Raw genomic sequence first — 22,025 nt, 5'->3', positions numbered from 1 at the left:
TTGTTTGATAGCATTAGCCCAGAAGTATAATATTCCGTTTGCTATGGTCTGTTATTTTACATTGAAATGCCGAAAGAAAATATTCGGTTGAAAACGTTTAAAAAAAAAATCGATCTGGAATCGAGTAGCAATTGAGTACAATTATGATATTTGTACATTTGGTGAAACTAAGTTATTTTGTTTTTACTATAAAAATGAAAGTTCACGTCGTAGGCTGCGTAATTCCAATTCCCCATTTTTGAAGTCGTTACGTATTAAATAAAAACTTAGTAAATATGAGATTACAACAATAAATTTTCATTTACATCTGCTATCTGAGATGTCTGCTCTTTTTAATTCCTGTTTTTCTCTAAGTTTCCTCAACTCCTTTATTATAATTTAATAAAAAAATAAAAAATAAAAAATGAAAATTTTGAGTTTTATGTCCCAGGCTTATGCCGATTAGGCTAAAGATGACGGTGATGATGAGTAATGAATGAAATGGTGGAATGAAGAAAGTAGGAGGAAACGGGAGAACCCCGAGAAAACCCACGCACAGGGTGTTTGTTCATCACAAAATTCACTTGGCGGGGGCTGGGATCGAACCCAGATCCACAAGCACCAGAGGTGAACGCTCTACCACTGAGCCACCGCGGCCCCTATAATTTAATCGAGTAATGCTTTATTTCAACGACATTGTTTTAATTTTGAAATTAGAATAGTAAGAGATTAGACTAAAAGCATAATCAGATAGGTTATAATTAAATTCCTTTTGAGTTATAGATGTTACAGATTAATCTTATAATGGGTACCGAAATGAATTTCTTATAGTTTAAATGAAAGAGTAACGCAAGTTCCTGATGGTTACATTAGTATCAGTTAGAAATGTTTGTTGTGAACCTGAGCATAGCGATCACACTGTTCCTTAGGCTTTGGGCTGCGCATGTCAGTCGCACAGATTCGTAAATTGGCATCAAATCCAACACATCTTGAAGTATTTCTTTAAAATGCTAACTATGTAAATATTACAGAATGGTAGTATTATAGAACAGATATTTCAGCATCTCGTCGTACAATTGAACCATCCAGCGTCTGTTTTCTGAAGCAGTTACGGTGGGAAGTTGGCTGTGCAATAACAACATACCAAACTCAACATTCCTGGCTTATAGGTTTGATAGCTGCACACAGTCGTTGTAATGTTTTTAGCACATGGTAATTTTAAAGATAACTTCGCGCTCAAGAAATTTCATCAATAGCTGTTCTTACTCATTGGTTCATAACAAGACCTTCCCTCCCGTTCTTTGGTTTTTGAATTCTTTCAAAAGAGTTGTTGGATATTTCGCCTGATCTCTTCATATGCAATTACCTCCCTTTCGTTTAAGATTCGTAGTGATGATACGAGTTTCTATCTCCGATCAGTGTCGGCAATAGGCAGTCCAAATCACTGATGCCACACCAAATGATGCAATGTACGGTTCTTTCGCAGACTTTTCATGTATCTGGTGTTCCGCTATTATTGAATTCGGAAGAATATCCTTTTATGTTTAAATTAAATTATTGTGATTTGGTAAACGTATTCATTTTTTTTATCAAAACAATTTGAAGAAGTAGTTTTGTGTGAGAAATGGAAAGCTCTCGTGAATACTTTCGGACAATGATTTTTTTATGATATAGTTTGACACCGAAACAATGCATCTGGCGGCTTGATTTGGCTTTTGGGGATGAAGCACCATTGAGTAGAACTGTGTACAATTGGTTTTCCGAATTGGAGCGTGATTGCAGATTTTCCAGTAATGAATTCCGTGAAGGTCATACGTAACGATGCACTCAGTGGTCGAAATGAGACGGTATGCGGTGGTATGCCATACCGCCTCTGGTTTCTCAGTGATCAAGACATACCGTCACTGGAAAGTAGATATCTTTAATAAATCCACTTTTATACATGGTAATTTACGAATAGCTTTGCGCGTGAAAAGACTTTATTTCTTATGTAGAAATAATATGTAAGTTGACAACACCGACATTTTTGTTATCTTTTTCCGACCTTTTGTTTTTAAAATGAGGTGTCTTTAAAGAAGTTCATCTAGTTTATATTTCGACTGCAATCTTGAATTGCTTCTTTCTTGTGTGTGTGTGTGTGTGTGTGTGTGTGTGTGTCTTCTTGTCTTAATGCATATAAATGTTGTATTTTGAGCATGGGACGATTTAGTGGTTGTCTGTTGTGGGAGACGAACCTTCCGTAGGTTTGGAATACTCCACAGTCGAGAGGGAGTCCGGGAATTTTTTCGCAGAAAAGCTAATGTCTTCATTTTTTGAGCATTTTCGTGTTTAATTCTCTGTAATACAACATAAGGAGATATTTTTTAACGTTTTTTTAGAAAGTTGTGGCGAGGGATCAAAGTCTCTCCATGTTCCTCCCTCCTTTCCGTCCCCCGCTAACTATAGAGAAGCTCTCCAATGGTTTTTAGTCATTATGTGAAAAGAAATGCAATCTTTTAGGCAACCCAGATTTTCTAGGAAGAGGCCATTCTATGGTTGCTATATTACGTCTGGTATTTAATATACGTGGTTTGCTATTTTACGTGTACAATTTCATTAGCCAGGAGGGGCTGGCCTCACCCTGCCCTCCCCTTTGGGCGCCTATGATCGATAGCAAACTCGTCATTTTAATCTCAAACAAGACAGAGGTTTCGATTCAGAAGAAAATGCTATAGAAGAAACCCACAAGACGCTCACTTTTATCATTATTTTCTCCTACTTACATATTAGAAAAAATTAACGGCACATGGGGAATATGGAACTGCTTCATATATTTTCGATCTGTGCAATAAGATGAAGTGGTCAGTTCTACGCTCGACTACTTTTATCTTCCAAAGTGCCTACAAGTATAAAGGACACTTTTGGTACTCAATTTGATTGTAAGCTAAGCACCAGAGAAGAGACCACTGAAGAAAATTATCAAGGGTTCTGAGAGGGACTTTGTGACACGAAGTTTTATGTGCATTAAGACAAGCTCACTGAGTTTCTTTTGCTACGGGATAATCCCGATGTTTAATATTCTGTTCTTTGCAAGAGACTTACCCGAATTTCTTGTTATATGGGCAGCCTCGACTCAACTTGAGTTGTTCCTTGCGTAAGTCTTGTCGGCTCAGTTCTGTTTCAGCACCAACTGTGAGAGTAAGACAAGTTAGTAGTTACCTGATTTTGTGTTGAAGATACGGTACCACACTTGTCAAGAAAGGAAGCATCTGGAGATTTATATGCTATTACAATGTTGATCATTTCATTATTCTGAAAATTCCTGATAATATATAAGAAGTGTATCCAAAAGTATCAGCCTCTTCAGTATCGATATCAGATATCGGTGAAAATGTGATATCGGTATATCCCCAGTCATACGCCCATGTTTGTTGGGACCAGTAATGTTGATGCTGTGTGTAAAGTGATTGAGAGATATCAGATGTGACATACCATGAGATTCAGATATCCTTGAACATTGACATGAAAGTAATACATACAATTTTGCATGGTCATCTGAACATATGGACAATTTCAAGCCGTTGGATGCCACATAACTTGAACAAAGCTCAAAAACAGGCTCCTGTCTATTGGTCAACAGAAATACTGGGTCGCGATGGCTCAGTGGTAGGGCTTTTACCTCTGGTGCATGGGGTCCTTGGTTCGATCCCAGCTCGCGCCAACGAAACTTTGTGGTGGACAAACACCTTGTGCGTGGGTTTTCTCGGAGTCTCCTATTTCCTCCCACTTCCTTCATTCCACCATTTCATTCACTTCTCATCCCCGTTTCCTGTAGCCTAGCCGGTATAAGTGTGGGACGTAAAACTTAAAAATTTCATTCATTTCATTTTTACTACAGAAATACTCAAATAATTCAACTGAGATAAGTTAAATTTCATGTACTACATTGTTCTACGGACGAAACTTGGATCTATTCATATGAACCCGAAGGGAAAATGCAGTCCGCTGTTTGGGTGTTCGGAAGTGAGCCGAAACCAAGAAAAGTTATTCATTTGAAGAGTGTTGCCAAGCAAATGATTGCTTTTTTTGCTTCGATTATACCGGACATGTGGCAACTATAGCTTTAGGAAATCGAAGGACTGTAAATGATGAGTGCTTTTTTTTTTTTTCCCCGAGGTCATCAATGAATTGTGTAAAACAAACCTAAATCGTCGCATTATTCTTCACCACAACAACGCCAGTTCCAACTCAGCACACCAAACTGTTGATTTTTTGTGCCTATGAAAATGTCGAATTAATGACTGTCCGTATTCACTTAATTTAACAGCTTATAACATCTTTTGGTTTCCACATGTAAAAAGTAAGATGAGAAGTGAGTATTTGTTGATGTATTCCGAACAGCGTTTTCTGAGGTACTTCTTCAAACTGCTGTGAATATTAAAGGAATAGGTGTAAACGAACAATCAAAGATACTGTCATTTAAACATATAAAGTCTACTTTTCCGAATTTTATAATAGCAGAACATTAGTGCTACTGTTAGTGTGGTTTGCAGAAACATACAGTGGTCCTGGTACTAACACAATTGTCCATATAGTTTCATGCTTTTACCATATGTTTCAGTTACTCTACAATTTGCCTTCACGTATTCTCAGTGAATGTTTAATGAAGGAATCATGAATGGGAATTGGAGATTTCAAGATTGGAGGGCAGATCATTAACAAGATCGGGTATGCAGATGATATGGTTATTGTAGCTAGAACCGAAGAAGGACTACAAGAGATGATTGACAAAATAGTTGACACTGGTAAACTATATGGAATGGAAATCAACGTGGAAAAATTGAACGTCATAAGAATATCTCGCGGAAATGCGCCCTTACGGGTCAGAGTAGAACAAAGAGTACTTGAAGAGGTCGATAATTTCAAATATGGGGAGTATTTTGACGAGAGATGCTTACTGCACCAAACATATCAGATCTAGAATTGTCATAGCCAAAGGAGCGCTCGACAAGAAAAGGTCACCCTTAGTATGCAGCCTTAATATTGGACTAAGACAGAAATTGATTAAGTGCTATATATCGAACATTGGACAGTGTGGTTCAGAGACCTGGACATTACGGAAGTTAAATAAGAAATATTTAGAGAGCTTCAGAACGTGGTGTTGGATGAAGATACAGAAGATAAAAACGGACAGAAAGAGTAACAAACGAAGATGTTTTAAAACGGATAGGAGAGAACGCTTCTAGCTACGATCCTTCGTAGGAAGGTCAATTGGATTGGACACATCTTGCAAGAAATTGTCTTCTTCGTGTCGCCATAGAAGGAAAGCGAGGAATAGAAAAAAGAACACAAGTGATCGATTATTTAAAAAATAGAAGAAAATATTGGAAATTAAAAGGGGAAGGTGAAAATCGAGAAATGCGGAAAAAACATTTCCAAACTCAAATTAAAATCAAGAAAAAACTCATTAGTCCCAGGACCTACCAAGAGGCAGAATACTTAATGATAATAATTCTCAATTATGGAGTGAGTTCGGGAGACATGAGAGTATGTGGTTGACTGAGCCATGTGCGATTCAACACGAGCACACGTCCTACTCTCATCTGAGGACAGTTTTCTTAGCTAATCATTTATTCACACGTTTCCAGCTATGAATCATATAATTTGTCTAGAGCTTTACAGTCCAAACGTTCAGGATATTGATCTTCGTCAGGCAGTTTGTTTAGTAAAATATCTTTCTTTGGAGTCTTATAAAGTTATCAGAGACTTAATTTATATGTAGTTTAAAGTAAAAAATATGCAACACAAAGTGATATTTTTTAAAACTAAATAAGTAATATCTAATTTGCTTTACAGCTCAGGTAAATAACCTTTCAGCGGAGAACAAATCTGGAAGCAACTCAAATGAGAAACAACCACGCTATCGCTGCAAATATCACGGCGTATTAGAACAAAGTGAGTAGCATTTCATATTTTATTGTTAATAAAATTGCCTCTGCAATTTTTTTTAAAAGCTTTGTTAGTTTAGGAAAAAATTGGAGTGAATACGACAAACCGAACCATTAACTTTAATTTCCGTGGCGAAGATATATAGTAATCAGGACGCCATCACTATGTGAACGATAAACATGGCGATCGTTTGTTAAATTGTGATTTATAAATTAAAATTTTGATTTATTGTTTAAAAGTTAAAACTTATAAAAATCCATTTCTTGCAATTAAGTGAAAATCTAAAGTATAGTTTTAATGAAGGTAGCAGGTAAGATAATGAAACGACGGACAGTTCTATACGACATAAAACAAAAACTATTTTAATGACAAGCTCTTAGCTCATAAGAACGTTCGATAGAGAACGCGACATTTTTATTATTTTCGTACAATCTGTGATAGATCTAGTAAAATGTTTCAAAATGAAACTGTTGACGCATTAGAACTTTCGCTCGAGATTACAACTATTTTATTTATTTGTTTGTTTATTTATTTTACTTTATTTTCTCATTTTATTTATTTATTTGTCTTAGTTTAATTACATTTTTAGCTGAGATAAAACTAAAATGTAACACATGTTTAACAACATAATTAATTTTTATCTTACTACGCTCGCACGAAGAATATCATTTCTGTTGACTATAAAGTAGATAAATTAAATATGATTGTTTTCTTTGAAAATTTGTTTTGATTTTATAATAGTGCCAATATAGGTTGCTTTTCTGTTTGTTTGAACCTTCGTATATTCTTACAATGCTTTTATTACATAACTTTTCTATTTGTTTCAATTTTCGTATACTTACAACGCTTTTATTAGGTTACTTTTCAGTTTGTTCTTATAATGCTTTTGCTAGGTTACATTTAAGTCTATTCACACATTCGTCTTCGTAGGTTACTTCTCTGTTTGTTCGAAGCTTCTTATATTCTTACAATGCTTTTATTAGGTTACTTTTCTGTTTGTTTAAGCTGCCCTATATTCCTATACTGCTTTTATTAGGTTACTTTTCTGTTTGTTCGAACCTTCATATATTCTTGCAAATCTTTTATTAAGTTACATTTTATTCGAACCGTCATATATTCTTACAACACCTTTATTAGGTTACATTTAAGTTTTTCGAACCCTCATATATTCTTACAATGCTTTTATCAGGTTATTCTCTGTTGGTTCGAGCCTTCTTATATTTCTATAATACTTTTATTAGGTTACTTTTCTGTTTCTTCAAACCTTCATATATTACAATGCTTTTATTAGGTTACATTTAAGTTTATTCGAACCTTCTTATATTCTTACAATGCTTTTATTAGGTTACTTTTCTGTTTGTTTTAACCTTCTTATATTCTGATAATGCTTTTATTGGGTTACATTTAAGTTTATTCGAACCTTCTTGCTTTATTAGGTTACTTTTCTGTTTGATCGAACCTTCTTATATTCGTATAATGCTTTTATTAGGTTACTTTTCTGTTTGTTTGAACCTTCATATCTTCTTGCAATGCGTTTATTATGTTACATTTAAGTTTATTCGAACCTTCGTATATTCGTATAATGCTTTTATTAGGTTACTTTTCTGTTTGTTCGAACCTTCATATATTCTTGCAATGCTTTTATTATGTTACATTTATGTATATTCGAACCTTCTTATATTCTTACAATGCTTTTATTAGGTTACTTCTCTGTTTGTTCGAACCTTTTTATTTTCTTACAATGCTTTTATTAGCTTACGTTTCTGTTTGTTTAAACCTTCTTATATTTTGATAATGCTTTCATTAGCTTATTTTTAGTTTGTTTGTGTCAAATCTTGCAAGTTAAATTTTGGGCACATCCATTTCAGCAATAGCTCTGAAATTTTATACAGAGTGCCTTCCACAATCAATTAAAAATATTGATTAAAAAGTAAAAAGTAAATAATAATAATAATCGTAAAAATGTGTAACAGTGCTTTTGTAAAATCCACTAAAGAGGAGAAGATATTTTCTTTTGATGAGATGTAGTGAAAAATGTAACTATGACTAAAAGCATTTTGCACTAGCGAATCACTTTCCTAATCTTCTTAAAAACTTTGACTCTCAACGTCAGAAAGTGTGCCCAATGCTTTTAGTATTTGTCATTTATTCACCTTACGCAAGCAATAAATGATTTTTCTTGCTTTCAGTACACTATTTCCTAAACTGAAGGGAATATCAATTGAATTACATCGAAAAAATCATGCTCTTTAGTGCAATTTGTAAATGCATTGTTTTTAAAATCTCATTTTTTTTTAAAAAAAATCTCTATTAGTTACGTGTAGGTATTATCAATTATGGTTCTTCGATTAATTCCGTGACAGCTGTCGATTACCATCCAGTAAAGGCGTTAGCATTTCACCACAATGGAGGACAGGGTAAACTAATGATGTGTGTTTTTAGGACATTTAGTTTACAGATATCTCTTTATATATTTAGTCTGTATGTTTTTTCTCCATGAGACAAAACAATCTAAAGAACTACTTGATGGATGATCAATTTTGATGAGGATGTAGAAACTTAAAAGTTAAGAATACGATTCGTTGATAGTGATAATCCAAACGGAAATAATAGAAAACAACTATTTCTAAAGAACTACTTGATGGATGATCAATTTTGATCAGGATGTAGAAACTTAAAAGTTAGGAATAGGATTTGTTGATAATGATAATCCAAACGGAAATAATAGAAAACAACTATTTCTAAAGAACTACTTGATGGATGATCAATTTTGATGAGGATGTAGAAACTTAAAAGTTAGGAATAGGATTTGTTTATAATGATAATCCAAACGGAAATAATAGAAAACAACTATTTCTAAAGAACTACTTGATGGATGATCAATTTTGATGAGGATGTAGAAACTTAAAAGTTAGGAATAGGATTTGTTGATAATGATAATCCAAACGGAAATAATAGAAAACAACTATTTCTAAAGAACTACTTGATGGATGATCAATTTTGATCAGGATGTAGAAACTTAAAAGTTAGGAATAGGATTTGTTGATAATGATAATCCAAACGGAAATAATAGAAAACAACTATTTCTAAAGAACTACTTGATGGATGATCAATTTTGATGAGGATGTAGAAACTTAAAAGTTAGGAATAGGATTTGTTTATAATGATAATCCAAACGGAAATAATAGAAAACAACTATTTCTAAAGAACTACTTGATGGATGATCAATTTTGATCAGGATGTAGAAACTTAAAAGTTAGGAATAGGATTTGTTGATAATGATAATCCAAACGGAAATAATAGAAAACAACTATTTCTAAAGAACTACTTGATGGATGATCAATTTTGATCAGGATGTAGAAACTTAAAAGTTAGGAATAGGATTTGTTTATAATGATAATCCAAACGGAAATAATAGAAAACAACTATTTCTAAAGAACTACTTGATGGATGATCAATTTTGATCAGGATGTAGAAACTTAAAAGTTAGGAATAGGATTTGTTGATAATGATAATCCAAACGGAAATAATAGAAAACAACTATTTCTAAAGAACTACTTGATGGATGATCAATTTTGATCAGGATGTAGAAACTTAAAAGTTAGGAATAGGATTTGTTGATAATGATAATCCAAACGGAAATAATAGAAAACAACTATTTCTAAAGAACTACTTGATGGATGATCAATTTTGATGAGGATGTAGAAACTTAAAAGTTAGGAATAGGATTTGTTTATAATGATAATCCAAACGGAAATAATAGAAAACAACTATTTCTAAAGAACTACTTGATGGATGATCAATTTTGATCAGGATGTAGAAACTTAAAAGTTAGGAATAGGATTTGTTGATAATGATAATCCAAACGGAAATAATAGAAAACAACTATTTCTAAAGAACTACTTGATGGATGATCAATTTTGATCAGGATGTAGAAACTTAAAAGTTAGGAATAGGATTTGTTGATAATGATAATCCAAACGGAAATAATAGAAAACAACTATTTCTAAAGAACTACTTGATGGATGATCAATTTTGATCAGGATGTAGAAACTTAAAAGTTAGGAATAGGATTTGTTGATAATGATAATCCAAACGGAAATAATAGAAAACAACTATTTCTAAAGAACTACTTGATGGATGATCAATTTTGATCAGGATGTAGAAACTTAAAAGTTAGGAATAGGATTTGTTGATAATGATAATCCAAACGGAAATAATAGAAAACAACTATTTCTAAAGAACTACTTGATGGATGATCAATTTTGATCAGGATGTAGAAACTTAAAAGTTAGGAATAGGATTTGTTGATAATGATAATCCAAACGGAAATAATAGAAAACAACTATTTCTAAAGAACTACTTGATGGATGATCAATTTTGATGAGGATGTAGAAACTTAAAAGTTAAGAATACGATTCGTTGATAGTGATAATCCAAACGGAAATAATAGAAAACAACTATTTCCGGTTTTAACGTTCACCACTGTAGGAAAAAGACGGTAATAGATAGCAAGAAGCGTTTTTCGGCAATTGATTTAGCGTCGCAGGAATACATTTCATCCCCATTCTTAAATCTACTCTAAAACCGGAAGCCATAGGAATTAACTACAACATCCGGTTTCAATATTGATCTACATAGAGCGAAAAGGATAAAAAATAGCGAGAAGCAGTTTTTTTTTTTTTTGGAATTGCGTTAGCATTCTAATAATAGGTACCATATTTTCTCTTTAACTCTTTATTCAAACCGGAAGTGGCAGAAGTCAAACAGTTTCGGTTTCAGCGTTGAACACAATAGAGTATAAAGGGTAATAAAAGGGTAATAGAGATTAATCAAGCCTTCTAAGATATTTCTCGTGTTCTTTTAAAATTTCATATTTTAATTTTTACAAAGTTTTAATATCTCTGGTGGAAAATTGAATAAAAATTATTATTATTATTATTATTATTATTATTATTATTATTATTATTATTATTATTATTATTATTATTATTATTATTTTTATTAAGCTTTAATTTTAGTTATAAAATTGAGGAAAAGTTACGTTTGACTTTTTTTTTCTGTTTTGAGCGACTGCTAAAACAGGCATGCTTATTTTTTTCTGTGAGGTTTTGTGGAACGCCATGTGACCTGTCTGTTGCCGTTGTAACAAGTGGTATTTTCTTAGAATAATTTTAATAGGAGTCCACACACTATTATTGGTAGACTTCTGAAATGGCGTTCTAGTTCCTGGATAATAAAAATAATAATTCTTTAAACTGAGTTCTTCAACATGTCGCAACCGCCACTGTCCATCATAGATACGTGTCACTGTGTGATCTGTTTGTAAGGTCAAGGGCACAGTTTGAAAAACACAATGCCTTTGTAAATGTCCGTTTTTTATGTAACATAGAGCTCATCAAGTTGTCTGAAACGCCGTGAAATTTATGATATTATTTCTTTGATTCGCATACAGTTTTCAATTCTGTTCTAAATACTTCAAGTCAGTGGATCTAAATGCTTCAATGCTGTTGGTAAAAGTTTTCTGTTGTATGACTAGAAAGTAGGCAATAGCTTTAATGTTTTCTTCGCAAAAATAGTACATTTTCTCTCCATTAAGAATTTAAACTTCTTTTATTCTTTGCAAGCTGGCTTTTGATATTTCCCTCTTTGTTGTGCTTCCTATTCCATCGCAGATATTCTTGCCGTAGCAAGAGGCAAAACAATAGACCACTCAGCTTCTAGTACAAAATTTGTTTGGTGGTTTCAAATGTTCGGAATTTTAGTTCTGTTCTTATACTAGCTGAAATTCCATTTGGAAATTAAATAATCCGTTCAACTTTAGGCAAATTTTTAGTGATCTTCATTATGAACTAATTTTGAGGATATTAATTTTATTTTATGCATTGGACTTAAAGAAGTGCATTTCGTTTCATTTCTGCGTTTTCTTTTATTTTACGTCATAATGCAAACTTTGTTCATGTTGGAAGCTCATCCGTGGGAACCATTCTGATAACGTATTCTCACATACCTTTCTTATACGTCATGATAATGCTTCAGCCAATCAGAATACGTGTGCAGATAAAATGAATAAAAATTCGTATGTTCTGAGGGGTTTGAGACTTCGTTTTACGCCTGGATTCTTGACCCATGGCTGGGGCTTTGTGAGAGAAGCGGAAAGAGCGATTCTGTATTCTTTAATATGGTGATTTGACGTCCGGACCTGTGTTATGTGTACTGATCAATTCTTCTGTTATTAACAATTTTTTTTTCATTTATTTATTTATTTTTACCTTTGTGTAAGTATGTAGAAAGCTAAGAATATGATCAATATAAGTATAGTAAATTGTACCATATGTGTATTTGAGTCAGGGTTTTTCCTCTATACATGCATAGTTCGTCGTAGTATGCTTTGTCTGCAATTGCTTAATCCTTCGTTTTGTTTGAATCGCATCACAATTGCAGGAAAACAACATTTGTGTGCAGATAGTTTTGTATGTATTCAGGTTGACATTAGTAAAGCTGTCAATACACGGGTGCTGAACGGATTCCGAGTCCCGAGTTTAGTTGTCACGCTCGTTTCTTTTGCCATCCGCAGTAATCATTATAAATTCTTTTTATTATAATTTATGTCGTGAGTTTGAAATGTATGAACAACTTATGTGCTATGTTCTAAATAGTCATTTAGCATACAAATTGAGTAACTTGCCTCTTTACCTGCTGTACTTATTGTTAATTCAATTACAATAATCAGTTTCATGTTTACGAATGCTATTTTTATTTTTTATTACTTTTAATACTTTATTTTATTCTTATTTGTGATTGTTTATCAATTTTATGTAATTTTCAAAATTAACTTTTTTTTTGTTGTTGTTGTTTGAATGCTGTAAACTTTTTCCTAAAGTGTAAGTCATCCAACATTAGAATAGAAATTACAAATGAAAACAATGTGTTCTATGATTGAAGTTGTTAAGTATTTAGTTTAGAAACAAATCGTTGAAAATGGCGTAGACCTGCGTCTTCCCTGTAATTTTCGAAAATTTGTAACTTTGTTCACAAATATCAAAGTTGAAATTTTTACTATAGTTTTTTTCGTATTTAGATGTATATTCTTTTATTTTTTAAAATATCCTACCACATATATCGTATTTTAAACTTTACAAGAATTACAAAATTTCAGATTTTAAAAATCATAAAAATTGTAGGAAGCATATGTCAGTGTTATTACCCTAGCTATAGTGAGCGTAGTACCATATGTGCTTAAAATTAAAAAAAGAAAATAAACTTTGTTATTTCACCCCTTTGCCATAAATTTCAGCTCTGAAAAGTGGATTTCTTTCACTGTAGATACTAAATTTAAGAGGCGATCTTCACGTATTAGGGTTCAGTTAAGGTTTTTCATGCTAAGGGACAAAATTAAAGAAGAGAAAGGGCTGAAGATATTTTTAAAGTAATCTAGTCGTAAGATATACAGGTTTATACTAACGTCTATAAAGTAACTAATTGACACGCGCTGCTCAATAAAAATGGCTGACACTCAGAAAAGACCTAGGGTTAAAATTTTTAAAAAACAATTTTGTGCTGCAATTTATATGGCAATAATATACAAAAAGAATCTAAAAATTTACAAATAGCTAAGCAACTCTCATTGAATCAAATCACTTTATATGGATTGACCCGTAGGGAAGAGCACTCAATTTTAGCATGTTTTTCTTAATGTATTTGTAACTCTTTTAAAGTATGTTCGTACTTCTGGGTAAAAGTTTGCAAGTTGTTTCATTTCCGTAGGATCCTATGTGTCATAGAGCGGTTTACATATATTTAGCTTGTGGTGTATATTACAATCAGATTAAGACATACAAACATAAATTCAGTTGGTATTTAATGGTTAGTATTATCAGAAGAGACTGTTTTAAATAAATTATACGTTTTTATTTACTTACAGATTCTGAAATTAGCACTTCGATCGAATCTGACCGCCAGTGTAATTCTGAAGGACGTCGAGAGAAGTTAAGTGACTCTAATGAATCATCACTGATGTGTAAGTTTTTTTTTTTTTTTTCTCGTCATGAACTTAGCATCTCCTACAGTGCTTAGTAGTATTTCAAAACTAGGAGTTTTCTTAAAATTCAGGTGCAATTATATATATATATATTAATTTTAATATTAACACTCCAAGTACGCCACTACACCAAAACTAGAACTAGGGATTCATACGAGAAACCGAGATGGCATTTCATATATTTTTTCCGAAATGAAATTACTCGTAGGTACACAAGCAGTGGTATCATTCAACAGGTTCGTCCAAACTAGTTAAAATTTCTCAGGTTTCCGGAACTGGTTGTTAAAATTCTCTTCTTCTCTAGATCTAGATCTAGTGCTTACGAAGAAACAAATTTACTGCTGTATTTAAGAATCTGGTATACAAAGGATGTTACAAAAATGTGAATATTTTGCGAACAGATTCCTCACATGAAAATAAGAAGAAAAAAAAAGGTAATATGGACCTGCGCTCAAATGTGGAAAGTTTCGGAGTTGTAGGGTGCCAGAAACGTGAAACAAGAAAACTTTAAAAGTTCATAGCGCCATTACTATGCGACCTACCGTAATTGGGTCAAGACTTCACTGAGGAACTGATATGTGAACTATCCAAATATCCACATTTAAGAACGCTCCAGTACTTGAACACCAATTTTTAGAGATGTAGGTGGAGAGTGATAAAGTACTCCCAAACAGCCTCTCTAAAAATGATTTTGCATGTACCAGAGGCTGTGGAAGACGAATATTTGGATAGTTCACATACTAGTTCTTCAGTCATGTCTTGACCCGACTATCATCAGTCCTATAGTAGTGGAACTATAGGCCTTTAAAGTTCATTTTCTCACGTTTTCTGCATCCTGTAACTACGAAACTATGCACTTCCGACCAGAGATACACATGAACATATGAACTTTTTTTTCTTATTTTAATGTAAGAAATCTAGTTTCAAAATATTGTGACAAATTTTTGTAACCCTTGTCCCTGTATATATATATATATATATATATATATATATATATATATATATATATATACACCCGTACATTGATCAAGTATAACATTCTAGTTTATGGGTTTATTTGCTTCGGCTCTTCCGAGCTTAAGAAGTAAGTAAAAACACATTAAAAACAAATAATAAAGGAACTAAGTCTATTTGATGGATAGCAATAAGAAATGGTATGAAATGCAATGAGCTGCTCAGTATGATACTGTATACCTACATCTGGACCACCCTGTATATTATTAAGTATTGACAGGTTCTGAGACTAATGATTGACTTTATTTATTTATTTATTTATTTATTTGTGCCTGAAATGTTTCTTCCACGTTTCTCAATCTTCAGCTTCTTTTAACTCCCAATATTTTTTTCTATTTTCCAAATATATATATATATATATATATATATATAGATAGATAGATAGATAGATAGATAGATAGATAGATAGATAGATATATTGCGTTTCTCGTTTTTGGATAGATAATTAAGACATGGTGTAGTTGAGAGGTGATGCTTTAATTTTGTACATCTCATGGAGGCAAATGTAATTGTGTCAGTGTCGAGATACAATTTCTTTCTGTAATTTATGTGTTTAGTCTCCTATCAGAAACGCAAATTTTGAGTTGCGTTGCGATAAGAAATTTGGTCCCTTATGTTTTATGTTTTGCTATTCTAGAGACTTTCCCTGCTATTATATTAATTAAAGGAGGAAACTACTGATTTTTAACACATTAACTCCTCTATATGTGCGAACTCAGCAATACACAAAGAATGAGAGAGTGTATATCTGTTCTAAGAGCGAGCTGGTTGGCGTATTGGTTAACGCATCAGCACGGTACGTCGAAGATTTCGGGTTCGAGTCTCGGTCCATTCACACACTTTTTCATACTTCGTGTATCATTTTCCTGATCTGTTTCAATAACCAGAAGAAATATAGATTCTAGTTGGAGGGAAATTTTGCATCTAGTCGAGAAATTACGTGGCTTCGGATAGGAAATTTCCTGTTACGAAAGAGTTTAAATTTTCGTTAATGAGAAACGAAGAAAAGGAGGTTGTATAAAGCGGACCGAAACACAACACTGTTGTTTTTCGTATGAATGAAAATTGACGGAGTACGAACGTACTAACCTTACAATATTATAAGTCCCACGTTATCCTAATAAAAGAAATTAATAATACCTACGATATTTTCTTCCAGTTGCTCGACGTGATTCTGCAGTTGTTCGTGCATTTGAGAAGAGATTGAGCGCCGAGATGAAGAAAATGTGCAAAGAGTGTCATGCAAAGGCTGACCGTAAGTATAGTTTTTAATTGTGCCAACTAATATCCCAAAACTCTCTCATTAGGACAAATGCCATTTTATTTCGTTCTGATGGTGGTCATGTAAACATAACTGGGTAACAGCTACTTGAACGTTTCTTCCAGATGCTTTTGGAGTGGCACTGCCTCCCCGGAGCTCTAAGAGTGCCCCCACGGAGGAGACCAAAATAATATGTTTATAATATACTAATGAATAGATAGTACCAGCAGTGCCCCTCCGAATACTAAGAGTACCTCCCCCCCGAAACAATTTTTTTTCTGAAAGAAACACTGATGCCAACTACGTATACTCCAGCAGTAATGATGAGTAATTTACTCTCGATATTTCAGGCAGAAATGTCGAACGCCTTTCTTCAGGATGTAGTATTCTAAATTGTAGTATTCACATTTTATATACAATATTTCTGTGGCTCTCATTTTGTTTAAACTTACTTTATCGCAAGTCTACAAACAGTAACCAAACAATCTAAGGCAAAGTAATTTATCAATTTGCTATATATTCACGATGACTCTGAGTGCACTTACGAATCAATATGAAATTAAATCATTCGTTTTTAGTTTAACGATATCAACCTCAGGAACTGTCGATAATCCATTGAAGCATGTGTTTCCAATTCAACTATGAGCTCCAGAAAGTTCTATGGATTGAAAGAAAATAACAATATCCTTTTCATAATCCGTATTCGAACACTAATTATGTGTTCAATTACATAATTATATACATATCAGAAAACAGTGGATACATATTCAAACAACACTAAATATGGGAGGCACGGGTTCACTTCCCGGCGGGAGCTCATTTGGCTCGAATTCCACTTTAATCAGTAGTCCATGTCTCACATAACCTCATTCCTGAGTGGGACGTTAAACTCAAAATTAAATCAAATGAGCTATATATGATTAGCTGATTTAGTGTACATGGCAAATTTCTCACTTTAATCACCAGCTACTTGTAGGACCGTAAACAGAGAGTTATTCTTTCAGAGGCGACTTCTAACCCCCAACCTGTGATCTCAGGGGTGCCTCAGGGGAGTGTACTTGGACCCCTGCTATTTGTCCTGTTTATGGATGATCTCTACACGCACATATCAGCTCAACCTAGTGGCCTTCTGCTTTTTGCTGACGATTGTAAGTTATACAGAGAAATATCGTGTCTCCATGACACAATTGCTTTACAGGAAAACATAAATTACCTTATAAACTGGTGTGAAATGTGCACTTGAAACTCAACAGTAAGAAATGTAACAATATTACTATTACTTTGAAAAAAGTCTCCTGTTCCCTCCACATACCATATCAATGATTCCCCTATCACACATTCTGCTAGTCATAATGATCTTGGTGTCATCTTTGATTTAAAACTCACATTCTCTGACCACATCTCCTCAATACTTAAGAATTCAATGCACATGTTGGGACTTCTTTATCGATTCACTGAACTACGCACTGTTTCGTCATTAGCAGCTTTTTATAAAACCTTAATAGCGCCCAAGATCGAATACTGCTCTCCCATATGGGCCATGGCAGCACCTACACATCTCTCCAGACTTGATTCTATTCTCAGCTTCTTTATTGCTATAGTCCGTTTTCGTGTTCCTCCACTTCGAATATTATCTAAGAAGAAACTCTTGCGACATCTTAATATCCAGACTCCGGAAGTAAGCAGAATTATCTCCGACTTGAAATATCTTCATAAAATAGTTAATGGAAACTTAAGATCGGAAATATTACTACAGGAACTATCCTTACGTGTCCCTTCCCGCATAACCTGGAATACTCACCTATTCCGTCTTGCCCGTCCTAGGTTGGCAATTAAACAGAGTTGTCTTTTTTTACAGAATACCGAACTGTTATAATAATTTAACAACTGATTTGAAGATTTTTTCGAGCTACCTGGTGTTTGATAGAGCAATTAAACGAGTTTTGACTGAATAATATTACTTTTACACTCTTTTTTGACATTGTTTTATGTTATTGTTGTATTGTTTTTCTTTCTTTTGTTATTTCCCTGTGTAAAATGGCAGAGTTATACTGTATCTGGGAATTTGTTCAATAAATAAAAAAATAAATAAATATGAACTTTCGTTAAATACTTCATCAGATAAAGAATAATGAAGAAGAAAAGGAAAATTAAAGAAGAGAAAAGTAGCTGTGTGCCTTTATGATTACAGCCACCTTTCTGTTCCTCCCCTTCTTACCCTCCCTACCTGATCAAATGTTTAACAAAAGCCTTTCTACTCCACCGTTTGAATATTATGTGACTATTTCCAGTGTTTTCTAATATGTAGTTAGTTTCTCATGCTTACTTCGGGATTCTTTCAGGTGTGTGTTCAGTAAAATGTACATGTATAAGGATACTTTATGTTTCTGAAAGCTCGATACAAAACAAGACCAAATTTTATTTTATTTATTTATTTATTTATTTATTTATTTATTTTATTTATTTATTTATTTATTTTTTTTTTTTTTTTTTGACGATTTATCACAAACTACAGAAGGAACTAAACTGAACTATATTAACGAATGGAGGAAACAACCGACTTTTAATACACCAATACACAAAGAGTAAGAAAGTGCATGGTTGGACCGGTCCAGCCATGCACTTTTCCACTCTTTGTGCATCATTAAACTGAACTACAATTACTCAGAAATGCGTCTAAATATTTAATAATACTGACATTTTCAATGGGAGCCCTCACCTTTGTCAGCAGCCTCATTTTAAATATGGTAAAACATACCTTTAACGCTTGGAAACAACACATATAAAACATACCGTGGTATATAGTTTGTAGTAAATATAATAGCTTCAACTACACTGATCTTTCTGTTACACAACTGATGTATATCACTTTCACTGATAGTTTGAAATAACAGGTATGACTTGTTTACAATTTTTCCATTACCGAAGATCATTTGAGCAGTTCGTTCTTGTCCATTACACATGTTGTACTCAGTTGAATCCATATAAATATATTAGTGTACTGCATCCCCCTTAATGGAACTGTAAGAAACAGTATAAAACGTGGTAGAACTCTTTAAAGGTCATCTGCTTGTGTTGATACAGATGGTTGGTAGAACTCATTATATAGAACTAGCCGAGGAACAAGTTTAAAACAAATTCCTGATTTCTTTAACAATATGAAAACTGTAAACCCCTCGAAATCTTATATATATATATCCTTTTGCTATTATAAGACTTTTCTTCTCATCTATGGCTGTCAAGAATAATTCTAGGAGGTAGAACATTAAAACAAATACCACCTTAAGTGAAACAAAGGACTATCTACACGAAATTTTTATTAGTCTCAACCGCACTTTAAAAAAATCTTTAGAAACTACTAATCAAGACAAATATGGTTTCTTCTCGTAAGAATTTCGAACTCTATTGCAAAAGAAATAAGAGCTCGTCATTGAAGCCTTGGGACCTATCCTGTGCTAATTTAACCCTGTCAGGATTATTGTCTTGAGAATTCTGCTTTATATTATCTTCGCACTTTTTTGGTGTACTTAAAGTCACTTTCCTATATGATTTAAGCTTCATACACCGCGCATGCTTTCCATTTGAGCCACGTGTATATAGTTATTCTGTAAATGAACTTCATCAGAAATGTGAGTGATCGTAATCGTAAGTTGCGAGCAGCGTCAGCGTCTTCTGTCACAAATAATTTAATAATATGATAGTATAATAGTTATTACCAATAGTTCGTCTCGTTACCTAGAGGAAATGTCAAATGATATTTGAAATGACAGGTAGTTCGATTATTACAATAATTACAAGTCTAAACTTGAAGTTGATAAAGGTGTCCTAAATTTTTTTGCATTTTTCCTACCCTACTATTATATGAACTAATATTTAGTATAATTTGAGTAGTTGTAAGTTGTAGTAAAATGTATATAAATAATCACAGTACTTTAGGGTGTCTCAAAAGATAATATTTTGAAACTGTTGCTCCCCAGTGTTTTCTTGATTCATTTTGGTGTGAAATGAATATATATGAAATTTGAAGTCTCTAGATTGGTGTTTGGTTGGTGTTTGCCCCTAATGGTCCAAAGTTTTGAAGTAATAGCCAAGAAATGCAATTTTGGATTATTTTTAAAGTTTTCATAAACATATTTCCACAGCTTAAAATATGCATTGTAATATATTTTTTATACTTTCCGATTAGTATTGTATCTGATATGGACCGACGAGAGTGAACATGTAGCTCTGAAGTTTGACTTAAACAAGCGTGTCGGAACTTGTTCATCACTTGTTCTTATTGTAATGAAGAAAAGGAAATCAACTAAATTGAAGTAGTCTGTGTTGCGAAGACAAGCAGGATGGACTGTTTGCTCTTCTTAGGATTTAATATAGTTAGTGAATTGCATTTTTCCGTGTTTCACCATGCGTTCTGAACCAAGTGTGTGGCTTCTTGGAAGTGTGGTGGAAAAAACACCCTTATCTCGAATTGTAACAAAAGGTGATGTGTTGAGATATTTCTGTTTTTTGAAAGAAAATGATTTCAAACAGGGTAAACACGTGAGTGGCAATGGGATATTTGCCAATGTAATTGTTGAACAAATTTATCATCACAGTGGAAATAAAAGTGACATTGAAGAACAGAATGTATGTGAAACAGACTATGAATCTAATCATGACCCAGACTTTTCCTTACTCTCGACATCTTTTCATGAACCTAAAAAAGTTCAAAATAAAGTACTGAAAAACCCTTTCAAAAGCCCAAAAATTTCAAATGGCCGATCGCTTTCGCTAAACCAAAGAACTGCTATGTTAGCATGTATTGCAGTAGAAGGTAGGGCTAGCCTTGATGACTTAAGATTAAGTAGAGAAACAGAATAACTAACAACACGCTCCGCTTTGAGACTGTTAGTAATTTTCGAGAGAATTTTAAACCTCCTAAACACTGTGTGCTTCATTGGGATGACAAAGTATTAAAAAGTCTAAATGGAGAATCTGATGAAAGACTAGCGATCTTAATTTCAGGGATACCCGATTATAAGGAGGGAAAACTGTTAGGGGTTCTAAATATACCTGACAGAACTGGTAAAGTGCAGGCAGACAATGTTTTTAAATTGACTCAAGAATGAGGCATATTAGAAAATATAATTTGTCTTTCCTTTGCCACAACTGCTTCAAAATAGGGTGGGTAAACAGAGCATGTGCAAGAGTAGAAACACTGTTGGAAAATAAATTATTCTACCTCGCTTGTCGCACCATGTCTTTGAGTTGATCGAGTCTGCAGTGTGGAAGTTTGTTTTCGGACAGTCTGTGAGTCCAGATAACTTATATTTTAAGGAATTTCAGTTCACAGTGAAAAACTATTCAGTTCACAGTGACCCAAGAAAAGGAGCTTCTTCCTCGTGAGGACTATAAAGAATGTACGGAAGTCTTACTTACAGTATTAGGTAAAATTGCACCCTGAGGAATTAATTGGCAAAAGCCTTGAGCTTTCATAAAGCAAGATGGATGTCCACAGTAATTTATGCGGCAAAAATGTATGCATTTAGTGAGCAACTGAGTTTTGAACTAGAAAAAGTTGAAAAACTGCGCAGGATTTATCTTTTCAATGCCCTTATTTACATAAAATGCTGGTCGAACGCTCCAAAAGCTGCAAACGCTCCTGTGAATGACACTGAGGTTTGGCGCTGTTTGAACAGGTACAAAGCCATAGATTTTGAAGTTGCTCAGTCTGCTTTGACAGCCTTCAATCGATACTTCTGGTATTTGATAGAGGAAATAGTACCGTTTTCACTATTTTCAGAGAAAATTTCTGAAACTGAA

The 22,025-nt window shown here is 33.4% G+C and overlaps 1 protein-coding gene across 4 annotated transcripts in view; it reads left to right on the top strand.

The window, feature by feature from the left end:
* LOC145674890 (uncharacterized) overlaps positions 1 to 22,025 on the top strand; it is a 148,805-nt gene that overhangs the window by 50,799 nt on the left and 75,981 nt on the right. For all 4 annotated transcript variants that reach the window (XR_014129053.1, XM_081745141.1, XM_081745140.1 and 1 more), the window contains 3 exons: positions 5,815 to 5,913; positions 13,832 to 13,927; positions 16,122 to 16,217. Coding sequence is in view for 3 of the 4 variants with exons in the window: in XM_081745141.1 (XP_081601267.1) it covers positions 5,815 to 5,913; positions 13,832 to 13,927; positions 16,122 to 16,217 (291 nt within the window). In the remaining variant the exon portion in view is untranslated. The remainder of the gene's footprint in view (positions 1 to 5,814; positions 5,914 to 13,831; positions 13,928 to 16,121; positions 16,218 to 22,025) is intronic.

This window comes from Thermobia domestica, chromosome 18 (assembly GCF_964235325.1).
Source record: "Thermobia domestica chromosome 18, izTheDome1.hap1.1, whole genome shotgun sequence".
NCBI lineage: Eukaryota > Metazoa > Arthropoda > Insecta > Zygentoma > Lepismatidae > Thermobia > Thermobia domestica.
Note: the sequence above shows the minus strand (reverse complement) of the source record. Positions and strands in the feature narration are given on the sequence as shown.